The 15300-nt window shown below is 45.7% G+C and overlaps 1 protein-coding gene across 5 annotated transcripts in view; it reads left to right on the top strand.

Moving 5' to 3' along the window:
• The window catches only part of MAPK8 (mitogen-activated protein kinase 8), a 410861-nt gene that overhangs the window by 233065 nt on the left and 162496 nt on the right, over window positions 1–15300 (top strand). For 3 of the 5 annotated variants that reach the window (XM_069240892.1, XM_069240890.1, XM_069240894.1), the window contains one exon: window positions 1201–1272. The exons of the other annotated variants lie outside the window; for them this stretch is intronic. In XM_069240892.1, coding sequence (XP_069096993.1) covers window positions 1201–1272 — 72 coding nt within the window. The remainder of the gene's footprint in view (window positions 1–1200; window positions 1273–15300) is intronic. 5 annotated transcript variants of the gene reach the window in all.

Below are 15300 nucleotides of genomic sequence, written 5' to 3'. Positions count from 1 at the left end.
CGATAATGAATCCCAGTGTATCATTTTTCTTTCTTTCTTTTTTTTTTTGTTTTACCAGATATGATAGCCAACCCATTAATTACAGGAATCTTGTATTTGGTGCATTAGTGTTATCTTGGGAAATCAGTATCCACACTGTTGGCAACATCTGCTAAGAAACCTTTGCTGTTTCTTCGAGTGCCTTTTTTCCGCTGTCAAATAATTCTTTACTCCTTTTGATTCTCAATATCTTTGAATTGTATCGAGCTTGGATGTAGGAGTGGGTACTTATCTACTAACTCCTATTCTTGCTTTCTTTAGCATGTTTTATTACCAATAGTTCCACTGTCTCAGTGCTGCCAAAGTGGTGTTAGTGTATAGTTCTAAATTGACTTCATGCAACGTATACCAAACACTTATACAAAAGTTTGGGTTTAAAACACGGAGTAAAAACACAATTCCTTGAGGTCTGACTGCCTAATAAAATTGGCATAATAGCTCCATGGCTGTGCTAATTCTACCTAATGGTAACTGCTATTTCTTCCTAATAGTAACTGAAAGATTTGAGTTTAAGAGTACAGTTTGTGCTACACAAAGGTTTTTTTTCTCCCCCTTTGCCCTTTCTCAAATTGAATGTTGACAGTCTGCTCTCACCTGACCTCCCATGCATTGTTCCCCCCTTTCAATCACTTCTCCCCTGACCTTCTGGTCCACGTAACTAATTTTCCCCTGTGCTTTGCATCTGTTGCATTTCCTCAGTTCCATTGTTCTCTTACCACTCCATATAACTTTTTTTACCCTACTCCAGACCTCATATGCACTCATCACCACCCGCACCTCCCTCTTACCTCAAGACCCCTTCTGTGTTCCCGTCAACCTCAATAATGTCTTTATTCAATCTTCCCCTTGCATTTTTCTGTCTTGAATCCCTTTCTCACATGCAAACCCTGCATCCTCACCTACCTCTTTGTCCTTATTTGAAATTCATACCTACCATCTCCTCTGTACCCAAGCAGTTCTCCTCTTTCAGCCTGCTATCTCACTGAGACAGTCTTCAACAGCATTTTCTGGAATTCCTGTGTCTTCCTCTCGTTAAATTGCCTTCACTCATTTCCTTCATTCTGCTCCTTTAAGCCACTTTATCATCACTGTCTTTTGTCTTTACCTTCTTTTGTCTTCAAATGATCCTTTTTTGTTAATTCCATTCCCTTTTGTTTTCAGTGGACATTTGGTCAGTTGGGTGCATCTTGGGAGAGATGATCAAAGGTGGAGTCTTATTTCCCGGTACAGATCGTATCCTTACCGTGCGCTTCAGCTGCAGCGGATAAAGGTCGAAATGTGCAACTGTGTTCATATTTCCCAATTTGACTTTGGGCCACACTGTTTATAACAAAGCATTCCCACCGCCAGTGGTCATGCAGTAAAACATAGCAGGCTTTGCTTTTTCGTTCAATTGCTAGAGAGGGGGTTATTGGGGGAGGGGTGCAGTGAAAATCTTTGCATTGTGAAGACACTTGTCATTCATTGTCATGGGAGTTGTGCTGTTGATTGAGCATGCCACATGAATGCATGAATGCCACAGAAGAACCTGTGCGTCCATCAGATAATCCATACTACTGCCAGAAGTCCCTGTGTCTCCACAGTGGGATTCATGCAAGACCTTATGGCCATTTGTTTCTAAGCAACTGACACCAAAAGACTGTGGGTTTCAAAGAGATTTATCAGTGACAATGTCCCATTCTTATAGTAGTAACCCTTGCTAGTGTGCATAACCACTTCCACACTGCAGCTGTTCTGCAACCTCATTACTAGATTGCCAGATCTCCATAAGTGAATTATATTAACTCACCGCTATTCATCCATTGCTAGTCCATTTTGTCTGTTGCAAGACTATCATACCCTTACATATATTAATTACAAAAATTCTAGCATGCTCTACAGACTAAAATAATGCTAGGGATTCTCCCAAATCAGCATGTTTGGTGTTGGCTCTGTTGTTGAATATGTTCCAGTGCATTCTTAAACAAAGATTTGCTCACTTTACAGATAAAAGATTTTTTGTGTGTTTCTCAGAATGGTTGGTCTTGATGTTATGCACTGCTTTTTCCGGAGATCCTGTTAATATGTTAATTCTGAATTCTTAAGAGCATAGGTGGAGACCGGTGCTGTGTTTGCACAGGCTTACTTGTGGACATGATTCTGAATCAGCCAGAGTATATTGGTAAGCATGATGTGCATTAGAAATCAAAACAATATGAACCAGTGCCTTAAACTGTTCTCCATCTCTATAAAGATGGTTGCACAAATACATGTATTTAGAACATGTGATAGAGCCACATTATGTGTTCCATACATCCACACTTCGAGAAGAATGCCAGAACACTTCTTTTGTGGTGTTTTTTTTTTTTATTTTTTTATTTACCTTCTGTTGAATACTTCTAGATGCAGGTTACTGATCATTTTGAATTCCCCATGTGCCATATTGGATCCAGAATTTCTTTTTTTTTTTTTTTTTTTTTAGCAATTACTCCCGCGCGCTGCAGGGTTGGACTACACAGCGACTTCCCAATGCCTTTGGAAGTTACAGCAGAGAGCGGTACATAGTGCCACACTTGGGTGCTTAGGTCACTTCTTTTCTTTCTGTCCCCTTCGACGCTGATCTAGAACTCTGCTCTCAGACTTAATGTTGGTGTCTGACTGATGCCTAAGTGTTCTTTCAAGACAGTATCCGTTGTTCTCATCAGGTGAACAGTGGATTACTGTCCCTGTCATAGGTTTAACACTTAGAGAAGTGGTACAACAGACCGTATTTTATGACTCTATAGTTGTGACCACTACTTTACTTTGTCACTGGAGTGGATGCCTGCTGGCCCACTCCTCTAAAGCTCTGCGTCTGTGTGCTACTGCAAGGTATGCTAAGGACTGCTATGTCATCAGAGCTGGTGTCTCTCTGTGAAGTCAGCTTCACTGGGGTGATTGAACATCACCTGAAGTCTTACCTTGCTGAAGAACAGTACTCTTACCTGAAACAGCTGGAAGTTAGCCTATCTGCTGAGAGAGGGAAGCTTCCCGACAACCCTGTATGAGGTGTCTGCCCAGGACGTGGTACAAGCAGCCAGGTGCTGTTCGTGTATGGAGTTAAGGAAAGATGCACAGAGAGATATCTTCGAGCCCCAAGAGTGCTACCTGGTTGGAGTGTAGTTCTGGTTGGAAATCACAGGTTTGCGGCTGACTTTGCAGCTATGCAAAGAAGACTGATTGCAGTTGTTCACACCACTGACTTTAACTGCGGTGCCCATCTCCACGGAAGAGAAGAGCTGTGCCCATGATGAACGTTGCCACTAATAATCGAAATAGTGCACATGACACACACCACCACTGAATCAGGAACTGTGCCTGTGGTGGTCATTGCCACCAAAACGGCGTGTGCTGTTGGTGGTCTCAAACACCGCTTCTGAGAAGTGTGCCCTTCTGCCATTGTACTGCTATGACCTGTGTGGTGGCCCACCTTCTGTCCGTCACTGAGTGACCCACAAAAAGGTCGTTTGTATGCAAGTTCCACCACTTGCATCCAGTAACCACTGATGCCAAAGGGCTTGTGTCGTTAGCACTTGCTGCCCATCCTCCTCCTGCTGCTTGACTTGAAACGAAGGCTTCATCTACATCTACTGCTAGCATGTCTTCTTCCAGAACCAGAAGAGATCACAGAATCCAGTGGCCAGTTTCCTGGAGACTGAAATGTACATAGAGACGTGCATGTGGTGAGACAGTTTAAAAAGGGACTGCTGCATCGAAGCAAATGCACTTGGACCTAACCTATAGTTGATGCCCCACAATAACTTTCTGCCTTAACAGAGTACCTGCGTAGAGATCTGGGGGAAAGGCATGACAGTAGCCAAGGCACATTCACTCAAGTGTATAGCTGTGACTATTATTGTTGTGGTAATCCTTTAGTTTTAAGTGTGTGTGTATCAAAATACCTGTCATATATAAGTAGCGCACTGGATTGGGAACTCTAATAGTGTTGCTGAGTCCTGTGTTTGCGCTTCCCCACACTGCATCCCTGAGAATGCTGCAATTGCTTGCTATCACTTTCAGTCAAGTGCTGAAGGGGGATGCACTCAGCCCAATTTGTAGAGCCATGGTAGGACAAACACAAACATCAGAGGCAGGTTGAAGCTGAGTAGCCCCTGCTTGCCATATGGGCTAGCTCCTGTTTCCCTTCCCTTAACACCCAATTTCTGAATGAGGTCTGACAGTGTGCTAGGGAATGGTCTTCCCTGAGCACCATAGGCTTCAAACTGTGCAGCAACTGCAAGGAGATGGACGTTATTGCCCTGCATAATATCTGTGGTGGTTAGTGTTAATGCAGGACTATAAGTCTACCAATATGCTCATTAATTCACCCAAAGGCCATCAGGGTGCATAAGTGATCCTGTATGTCATTGAGCACACGAAAAGTAGATGGTATGCTCAAAGTTCAAGGTCCACTCATCCTCCATGTCCCAATACTGCTCCACATTGCCATTCTCAGACAAGTCGAAAGACTAGTCTCACCATATGCATAAGAAGTCAAAATGGGGTTATTGTCCTTCCTGTGACCCCTTCTCCAGGGATAAAACTAAGCAGCACTCAAACAATCTGACTCAGCCTCCCTCCCATGAATCACAGCCAGTCCCAAGGTTGGCCCTTACTTTTCTGAACTGCTGTTCACCAACAGGCAGATGCCTTCAAGGAGGCATGTTTCAACTCTTTAGACCGACTTCAGGAACCTCTGGAGCACCTTGCCCCATGAATCTGTCAGGCTCACATTTGGACTTACTCCAGTGGTGCCTGCCCAGGTGCTGACTGACTATGTTGGACACCACCTGGTGCCCAGCTGGCACTGGCTCATACCTCAGCACCTACACCAAAGACTACCGGATTACTCAGATGACAGTCTTGGCTGCAGAGTCTCTGGACCCAACATGATGCCTATTTTGGATCTGCAGCCAAATTCTGATTGATTGGTGAGTCCTTATGAAATAACTAATCTTCAGCCTGTGGCCCAGGGGCGCTTTCAGGAACTGCTGCTATCGGGGTGCCATTATTATGAGAAGCTAGAGTCCTCTGATAATACTTCAGTTGGATTGGATGTGGAATGCTTTCCAGGGTCTTAAAAACATTCTTCATAATGATGTCAATCGATAAAGGTAAAGAGCAGGTGATAGAAAAGATACAGCCCCTCAAAACACCAATGCATACCTGTATTTAGACTTGTAAAACACCTACATGTGTCACCTGTTACCGAGTTGGACTTCTGACTAGGGCACTCTCCAGATAAGAGTGCCTTTATTGCAAGTGTTGGAACGTGAGTAGAAACCAGGAAAGGTCTTTTTATTGAAATATTGCAGCCTGGTCCTGTGATTTTAAAACCCTTGCTGGCTTTTAATGAGCCCTGTCTAAGCCAGGCTCAGCTCTGTCGCTATACCTAGGTGTCATAGGCATGGCATGAGGGCTAGTCTTTTTGACCCTTCACCCGATCCCAGAGAGTGTGGTAGCTTCAACTTCTTCCAACACTGTGATCCCCACTGCCACACCGGACATAGAATCACAGTGCAAAGATGTATTTGGGAAAAAGGTTTTCTTCGCTGACAGTTTGACATTGAGATCCCTGTACACTGTTAGTCATATAGGGTACTTTTCACATACACGGCCACTGAAGTTTGGCCTTTGACATTTTGCCCTCCATTCCCAATGAATCCAGGAACATGTTCACACAAATGATTTGTGAACAGGAGGTGGTCAGGCATGTATTGGGAGATGGTCTAGAGAAAACAAACTATGTGGGTCAACCCATTGGCACCAGTGTGGTGGTATGACATTTTGCATGGATGAGCACCTCAGGGTTTTCTGAGGGCATGTGGGCATCCCTTCTGAAAATGCCATTTGACAGCTCCAGGCTTTTAGGCTATAAAAACATATTCCTCTTTGGAGCGCTTCAGAGACAACTGTACTAAGGTCCTCTCCTTGCATTTGCTGTCTCAGCCTACCAGTTCCTCTAACAATACTGATACAGAGACTACACCTGGGTCTCACAAACTCTCCAAAGGCAGCCTGGACATTCCTTTCATGGCACCAGAGGATGTGGTGGCTGCTGAAGCTGTGGCAACGAGCAAGGACATCAATCCCTCTTCTGTCACAAGCCACAACTTCATTCAAACCACCTTGCTTTCACCCTCCATGGTTATTGTCTGCTCATAAAGGGCAGGATACGATTTTGTGTGCCCATCTGACATTTTGTGTGCCCATCTGACATGCAAGTACCTGAGATCAGTGGGTGCTGCAGTTTGTTCAACATTGTTACTCACCCCCTTTCATGTTATTACTCACCCCCCAACATTGTAAGGCCATCTCTGCAGATTGTGCCCTCCCATTTGTCTGCTTCCTCTCCAATCTCCTGTTTTGTTGTTGGGACCTCGACACATCATGCCTCCCTTATTACCAGAAAATTAAGTTACTTTTGACTGAGGGCACTATAAAGAGAGCTCCGGATGAAAATCAATGCAGGGTGTATTACTCCTGGTAGTTTTTAGGGCCCAAAAAGATGAAGGGCTCAGAACGATTTTATACTTTTGGGTCTTGAAGGCTTTGCTTGCGATGGAAAATTTCAATATGTTGACTCTGGCCCAAATCCTCTCTGCCCTGGGTCCAGAGCTTACGATGTCCTTAAATTTGCAGGGCGTATACTTTCATGTGTCTGTCCTGCAGCCCCACGGACGCTTTCTTTGGTTTGTAAGGAGATTGTTGGAATGTTTTCAGTTTATCGGCATGTCCTTGGGCCTCACCTCAGTTCACCCGTGTTTACAATTGTGATGGTATGTTTGAGACTCATCTTTGCAGATTGGGGATACCTGTATTCATGTTCCTTGACTGGCTGTTGAAACTGAGCTCACAGCAGTCAGTCGTGGACCACCTGCAGACAATCGTATCCTTGTTGTACTTTCTGTGGTACTCAATCAAAGAGCCAGAACTAATCTGCAACTGACGCAGAAACTTCCTACAGAGGAGCCATCCAGGACAATGTGGATTTCAAGGCAACTCTTGCAACGAGTCTAGGACATTCAGTAAATAATGTTGATGTTTTGTGCCTATTCTTTAGTTCCAGGAGTAATCCTAAAACATCAACATTATAACTTGAATGTCCCAGATTCATGTTCTGATGCAGGCGGTTTGGAGGCTTCTTGGCCTCCTGGTCTTGCAGATCCTACTAGTTCCCTTGCTGATTTTGCCCAGCAGTTGCACACACCTGTAAATACAGAACTGATAGGAGCATTCTCTCTGGGATGGACCTGTCACCTAAATAAGGTGTAACTCAGGGGCCTGTTCTTCGATCAAGCAGAGGCACTATAGCAGTCTTCTGGAACTGTGTGCCATTTACTTGATCTGAAGGCATTCTTTATTCCAGTGGGAAAGCCAGCCGAGGTACTGATGGACAACACAACCCTCAGTGGGTACTGCAACAAGCAGGGTGGTGTTTGGGTCCTAGGTGCTTTGTTTGAAGTGCAGAGACTCTGGCAGTTACTTATACTGCCAAGGGATCTCTCTGATGGCCCCTCATTTGGCGAGTTTGCTGAATGTCAGGGTGGATGTCAGCAGATGTCATCTTGTGGACTGTTAATGGCGTTGTACTAGGAAGTGATTAACGATATTTTTGCCCACTAGGGCGTACATTTCACACTTCCTTTTGCCACACCAGGATAGGATGTGCAGTGCCACTACTACTGTGCTCTAGAGACTCCCTGAAAGATGCATTCTGCCTACGGTGGGACTGCAGTCTCCTATATGCATTTTCACTACTGCCACTTCTGTATTGAGTTCTGAAGAAGGTCATGAAGGACCAAGCTCAACTAATCCTGATTGTACCGGATTGGGCTAGGATAGTGTCATACTCAGATCTGCTGAGCCTCCTTCATTCTTTCTCAACAACAGGGACAAGTCCTGCACCTCCTCGCAAGGAGATTGTGTGCAACCGGTTGAGTGGATTTGGCTTGCCCAAAGAAGTGGTGGTCTTTATTATGTTTGCTTGGAACCGGTCTATCATATTCATCTGGTCATTTTGAGAGTTTTGTTTCTTTGTGCGAGAACTGTCTGGCTGATCCTCTTCAGGCCATGCTCTTGTATGTCCTGAGGTTTGTTTTATCACAGTCCTGGCAAGGCATTGCCGTGGGCACCCTTAAAGTCTATTGGTCAGCCCTTTCTGCTTCAAGAATTTCCCTAAGCAACCTGTTGTTAAGTCACCAGCTGTGATACGGCTTTTTAAATGACATTTGTTTCCTCCTGTGTCCTTTAACTTGCCACAGTGAGACACTCGTTCTTGATCAGCATGCCATTTGAGCATATGCACAGCTGTTCCTTGAGGCCGCTGATGACAAAGTCTGTTTCTCATTGTAATTACTTTGGTGACTTGTCAGGAAGTCAGCACAGCTAACATGTACGACTATCTTCCCAGACAAATTAGCGCATCAAGCCCTGTCAGTTTGATTTATGGAATGTGACACCACCATTCCATATAGGAAAGTGCATCTTGCTTCCCACTTTTCTCTCTGTCACCTCTTTCCAAGCTTGAGGTTGAGGCTTTATTAGTAGGCTGCAGAGATGTACTTATGGCCTGATTTGGACAGTGGGAATACTGTCACAATGGGATCGTAGTACGGCAGACATGATATCCTTCACGTTTATCATGGAGTATTCCTCTCCGCCCAGATCCAAATCAGGCCTTTAGTTTTTACATAGATTAGGCTTAGTAGCACTTGGTGAGCAGCCAGCTTTTTGTTGGATTCACCCATGGTAAAAAGGAACAACAGTTCAGGAACTAACCTTGTCCAGATGGATTGTTTTGTTTATCAAAATGTGTTATCACCTGGTCAAGAAAGAGCCTCCTGAGGGCTTTTGCAAGCATGCCGCCAGAGCCAAGACTGCTTCTATGCGTTGTCAGGAGGTGTTCCAGTGTTAAACACCATCTGTGTTTGTCCCGTCCTTCACCAGACATTTGTCATGCTCTAGTCTGCAGGGAGGACCGTTTAGTTTGTTTGGTCCTCCAGGACTTCCTAGTGTTAGTCCACTCCGCCCACCCTCCATCTATGGAAAAAAACTGCTTTGGTTCCTATATAAAGAGTGAATAGATTTCGGTAAATATTATCCATCTTAAGAATCAGTTACTCACCTTCAGTAACGCTTTTTGTGGTGGATATTCTGTCTAACCTCAAATTCCTCACTACCATGCATCCTTCCTGTTCTTGGAGTGGACGTTTATGGTTCTAATGAGGTCCCAGGTTGGATTTTGTACTGTTGATGTTTACAGTTTGATATGGTCAATCCACATTTGAGGACAGAGAAGACTTTCAGAAGAAAACTGATGCCAAATGGAAAGAGGTAAACTTAGGGAGGCTCTTGGGAAATACAAACGGGCTATTAGGCTACCAAAAACACACTATTATTCCAATGCTATTAGAGGGGCTATTAACTCCCCTAAAGAATTGTTCAAAACAGTACGAGCTCGGACGTCCCCTCCCACGAGCTCAGGATTTCCCGCCTCCGAAAATTCACCTCAGCACTGCCAAATGCTGGCCGGTTTTTTTTCATAATAAAATTGTAAATTTGCTGACAGATTTTTAGATCCCCCTCCCCTGATTTAGAGGGTGAAGTGCCCCTTTCATATGTTGAGTTAGGCAAATCTCTACAATGCTTCCAACCCCTCTCTGCCAATAGAATCATTGATTTACTATTGGCGGTGAAATCCGGTTCACCTACTGATCTTTTCCCACCCGCATCTTAAAGTTAGCCCCTTCTCTGGTCGCCTCTGCTCTGGAGCCAGTGTTTGCCGAAATCCTTCTGGAAGGCAGCTTCCCTGTTAATTGGAAACAGCCTACGGTTATTCCGCTTATTAAAAAACCCGGCAAAGATGCATCTGATCTAAACTAATCTTCGCCCTATCTCTTTACTGCCTTGTCTTGCTAAAATGTTAGAAAAACATCTTAATCAGGAGCTTGCTGAGTTTCTTCAAGGAAACGGTAGGCTGGGCCACTCCCAACATAGTTTCCGCAGTGCACACAGCACGGAAACGGCTCTAATTTCTAAATCAGATATAATTCGCAGAAAAGGCGACTTGGGAGAAGGCATGATTCTAGTTCCTCTAGATCTGTCGGCCGCATTTGATACTCTCTCTCCTACCATTCTGCTTCAACGCTTATCCCAGGCTGGAGTGAGGGGTACGGCTTGGAAGTTACTTAGCTCCTTTCTTACGGATAGAACGATCACGGTGGCCTGTAGTGAGCATCATGCCTCTCCCTTTCAGCTCCCGTGTGGAGTGCCACAGGGGTCATCTCAGCCCTACTCTTTTTAATTTATACATGGCGCCGCTGGCGAGCCTGGTACGCTCCTTTGGCTTCCAGATTGTTTCTTATGCAGATGACACGCAGGTGATTGTTCCTGTCTTCCACAACTGGGAGGATTCAAAGGAGAAATTTCAACTCTGCATGACAGCTATTAATAATTGGATGGCCAGAAATTAGCTTAAACTTAATGGGGATAAGACTGTGATTGTGTTTTGGCCGTAATAACATTCCTTGGAACAACAGCTGGTGGCCCACGGCTTGTGGGGGCTGTCCACTTCCTTGTCCCTCTGCAAAAAATCTAGGTATTATATTTGATACTTCCCTTTTCTTCAAGTTACAGATCAATCATACGGTTAAAGTCTGTTTCTGGATCTTAAAAACTCTTAGGAAAATTCTGCATCTTCTTGAGGAAGACTTTAGGATGCCGGTTGTGCTGGCGCTAGTCACCTCTAGACTTGACTATTGTAATGCCCTTTTGTTAAATGTTAATAAAACTTCTCTTGATAAACTCCAGTCCATCCAGAATACGGCAGCGCGCTTTATTCTGAATCTTCCCCAGTCTGCATCGGCTAGTAGCAGTCTGAAATCTCCCCATTGGTTACCTGTTAATAAGAGAATTATTTTCAAAACTCTCTGCCTGACTCCTAGAGCCTTACAGTCGGAGGGCTGAGATTAATTGAAGTCTACCTTGCAATATTACCAACCGACTAGAAACTTGAGATCTTCTTCCAAATATACGATCGCGGTTTCTCGATGCAGTAAGGCTAGGTGGGGAGACCGTTCTTTTACGGTGGAAGCTGCAAGGCTTTGGAATACCCTGCCTTTTGCGCTCCGACAAATAGCCACTCATTCCACCTTTAGGAAAAGCCTGAAAACTTGGCGCTTCTCGCAATAGATGCTCTCGGCGGTAGCCTTTGCCTTTCCCTGTGTTCTTGTTCAGATGAGCGCTTCGATGCATCTTGCCGGAATGCGCTCTATAAATAAGCCAATACAATACAATACAATGTCAGTGCACAGAATGTAGTGCTTATGTACATCTCCATGCTATCATTTCCACAACGTGACGCCGCAACGGAATCCGATGGCACCACCTACCTGTGCACAGGAGTAGTTGCTGAATAAGTTCTGGATCCAGTCTGGAACCTGGGGGAATTCAAAAGATGAGGAATCTGAAGTTAGATAGCGGATCCACCAGAAATGTTGTCACTGGAGGCAAGTAACCTTTTATTTTTGACCTCTCATGGTATGAGTGCATTTTGGCCCCTAATGACATGGAGAAGCTATCCATTTTACCTCCGAAATCTGGACCATGTCGGATAGATTTTTCTGATGTTGCTCCCACTAGAACTTTAGGTCCCACTGCAGAGCCCGCATATGCCATCTGTCATGTGTCACCAGCAGGATGCTGGAGGCCATAAGGGTCAGTAACCTCAGAGTCCATTTCTCCAAAATGCAGGATAAAGGCTAAACATCAGTATCATAGCCTGAATACCTTGGACTCGCTGCTTGGTAGGGTAAGCCTGAAACCGCACTGTGTTCAGAATAGCTCTAATGAAAGAGAGCTTCTGAGAGGGAGGCAGGTGTGACTTCGGCATGTTTATAGTGACACCCAACAAATGCAGAAGGTTCGCTGCAGTCTCGAGGTGGGAGACAACAGCCTGCGGCGAGCCTGCCTTTAACAGCCAGTCGGCGAGATGGGGAAGACTGAAACCCCTGATCTCTGCAGATGAGCTGCAACCCCTGCCATCACCTTGGTGTGAAGAACCTACTTGTCTCTGAGTCTGACCATACCCTTCTGATGCAAACTCCCTTTGGGGAGGGGGACACCAACCTACATTGGGTCCTGTCCTCCAAATCAGGATGGAGAATTCTGCAGCGGGGGGGTGGTCACTTCAGCTCTGGACACCTTAGGGGTCACTCCTTGTTTTTCCTAATTTTCCTGCCGTACTTGCCGCCAAAAGTGGGTGTCTAATAGCTGGAGTGCATTGGGGCACTGCAACAGGAGGCCTGAGCCTTTGAGGTTCACTGCCAAGTGTTAAGTTTTTGCGGGGGGAGGTGTGAAGCATCTCCACCCAGTGCAGGCTTTGCTCCTGGCCTCAGAGAGCATAAAGGTGCTAACCCCATGAGGTCAGAAATTTGTGTGGAAGTAGCAGGGTAGCACAAACCAGTCAGTCCTGCACTCAGAGTTTGTTTAACATACAGGGGACATCTCTAAGATGCCCTCTAGGTGCATTTTGCAATAAATCGCACACTGGCATCAATGTCAGTTTAGTGTGCTGAGAAGTTTGATATCAAACTTCCCAGACTTCAGTGAAGCTGTCATGGACCTGTGGAGGTCGTAATGACAAACTCCCAGCCCATGTACTCAATATGTTTACACTGCACTTATAATGTTTTAGAATTGACTTTGACACTGTTGGGGCATATTGTACAGGCTGCTGTGCTTTCCCCCATGGGATAGTGCAACCTGCCTTAGGGCTGTAAGGCCTCCTAGAGGGGTGACTTACCTGTACCACAGGCAGTGGTTTGTGGCTAAGGCACCCTGAGAAGGATGCCATGTCAACTTTGTCTTTTTCTCTCCACCAACACACAGAAGCTGCAGTGGCAGTGTTCATGTGCTTTGTGAGGGGTTCCCTAGGGTGGCATAAGTGCTGTAGACCTTGGGGACCCTCCCTGGCCACAGGGCCCTTAGTAACATGGGGACTTAGCTGTGTGCCAGGGGTGTGCCGATTGTGGGAGCAATGGTATATTTTTAGGGAAAGAACACTGGTTCTGGGGCCTGGTTAGGAGGATCCCAGCATACACTGTCAATATCAGGCAAAAAGTATGTGTGGGGGTTGTTGGTGGGGTGGGTAACCATGTCAAAAGGGGCATTTTCCTACACTTTGCATTAAGATCTGCTACGCACTGTCCAAAAAGAAACCCAAGGGTTTGCATGCTCATTCTACCTGAGCTAAAGCTGCGACTACTGCGTTAGCTTGTGGAGTTCCACTCCTGGACTTTTGTCAGGCAGCAACATGGGCACTTGTTTACAAAACATTACTGCCTGGAAAGTCAGGTCCGTAAGGACAGGCACTTTGCCTGTTCGGTCCTGCAGGACTTTCTTGTCTGAAATAGGTTTGCAGACCCTTCTCCGGGGATAGTATTGCATGGGTGGCTATTCAAAGGTAAGAAAAGTGCAGCTAGAAGTCTCTATTAGAGGGACAAGTTATTTACCTTTGGTAACACCTTATCTGGTAGAGACTATCTAGCTGCAGATTATTTACAACCCACCCATTCTCTCCACACTGAACTGATTTCTAGGGACAGGGACACTCCTTTTAGGGCCTTCATTTTGACATTCCAGTAGTCAGTTTTCTTCATGGCTCTGCGATCCTAGCATATAAAGTTGTGAAAAGAAACTGACTTCGGCGCACCTAAATGATGCCTTTATAGGAACTGTTACCTTATTTCTGACGTGGACAATTCTTACGACTGACACAAAGCTGATCAACGCCACCTAACTGGGTACATGGGTACTGCTTACGAACATCTTCTGGGTCCAGTCTGGCACCTGGGGAGAAATCAGAGATAAGGAATCTGTAGCTAGTTATAGTCTCTACCAGATAAGGTGTTACCGAAGGTTAGCTACCTTACCCTTCATAAACGCTCTGGACCTGAAGGACACATATTTTCACATACCAGTACAGCTGGTGCATTGCCAATATCTCAGGTTTGTGGTGAAAGCATTACCAGTTTAAAGTGCTCCCTTCTGGTGTCACCACTGCACCCCGGGATTTCACCAAGAGCTTTGCAGTGGTGGCCGCTCATTCACAGACAGGACGGCCATGTCTTTCCCTACCTGGATGTCTGGCCGATCAAGGGTGACACCAACTTGCAATGCAGTGAACAAACACAACTCCAAATACACCTCCTACACAAATTAGGGTTACCATCAACACTACGAAATTCCACCTCTAACCTCCTCTAGATCTAACCCTACCTGGGGGCAATCCGAAGCTTAGAGGTTGGCATAGCTTACTGAAACCATTCCAGGATCCAGGCCTTTCAACCACTGGTACCTCTTTTCAACCAGACCACCAGGGCATGATGAGGCCACTCATGTCAGGTTATAAAAGTTTCTGTTTCAGGAATGCCTAGCACAACAGCTGTTTCAAGCAAATGGTCATTGTGACGACCTATTGTTGATCGGCCTCTGTACTTGTTACTCTACAGTGGAACACTAGCAAACTGTTGCTGAGGCAGCCTTTACTTGACCCAGTTCCGCAGATGACGGATACACCAGACACCTCCCTTACAGGATAGGGTCAGCACTTGCAGGACTGTCAAAGACCAGTGGGAGCACAGGCACCAGGGCCTCCACATCAACTACCGGGAACTCCAAGCCGTTCACTTAGCGTTGAAGCCTTTTCTACCTCACCTGACAGGCAAGATTGTTCTCGTCCGGACAGACAATATGCCAGCCAAAAATAGGGCGGAATCAATTCTCCCTGGCTCACAGCTAGCCCAGAGCATTTGACAGAGGGCTCTCCACCACAAAATCCATCTCCTAGAGGAGTTCCTTCTGGTAATTGACAACAACTTTGTCGACCACCTCAGCATGATGGGGCAATAAGTCCACGAATGGGAACTCCACCCGCAAGTCCTCCTCCAGTAATTCCATCAAACAGGGCTTCCCAGAAGTAGACCTATAAGCAATGGCAGAAAATGCCCAATGCCAAAACTTAACCTCCAGGTTCTCAGACCCACAGTCCAGCACATCGAACTATGGATGAGTTGGTCAGGGATATTTGCCTATCCTTTTCCACCTCTCCCACTACTTCGATTTGAGGTTCGGAGGCTTCAGCAAATGTCTCTCACTAGTTCCTCACGGGAGGCTCCCCACCATGCCACAACCAACCCCCTCCCCCCCAAAATCGCCCAGCGCATTGGGACCCTCACAGGT

This window comes from Pleurodeles waltl, chromosome 6 (assembly GCF_031143425.1).
Source record: "Pleurodeles waltl isolate 20211129_DDA chromosome 6, aPleWal1.hap1.20221129, whole genome shotgun sequence".
NCBI lineage: Eukaryota > Metazoa > Chordata > Amphibia > Caudata > Salamandridae > Pleurodeles > Pleurodeles waltl.
The sequence above is the reverse complement of the archived record's forward strand: the minus strand, read 5'-3'. Positions and strand labels throughout refer to the sequence as shown.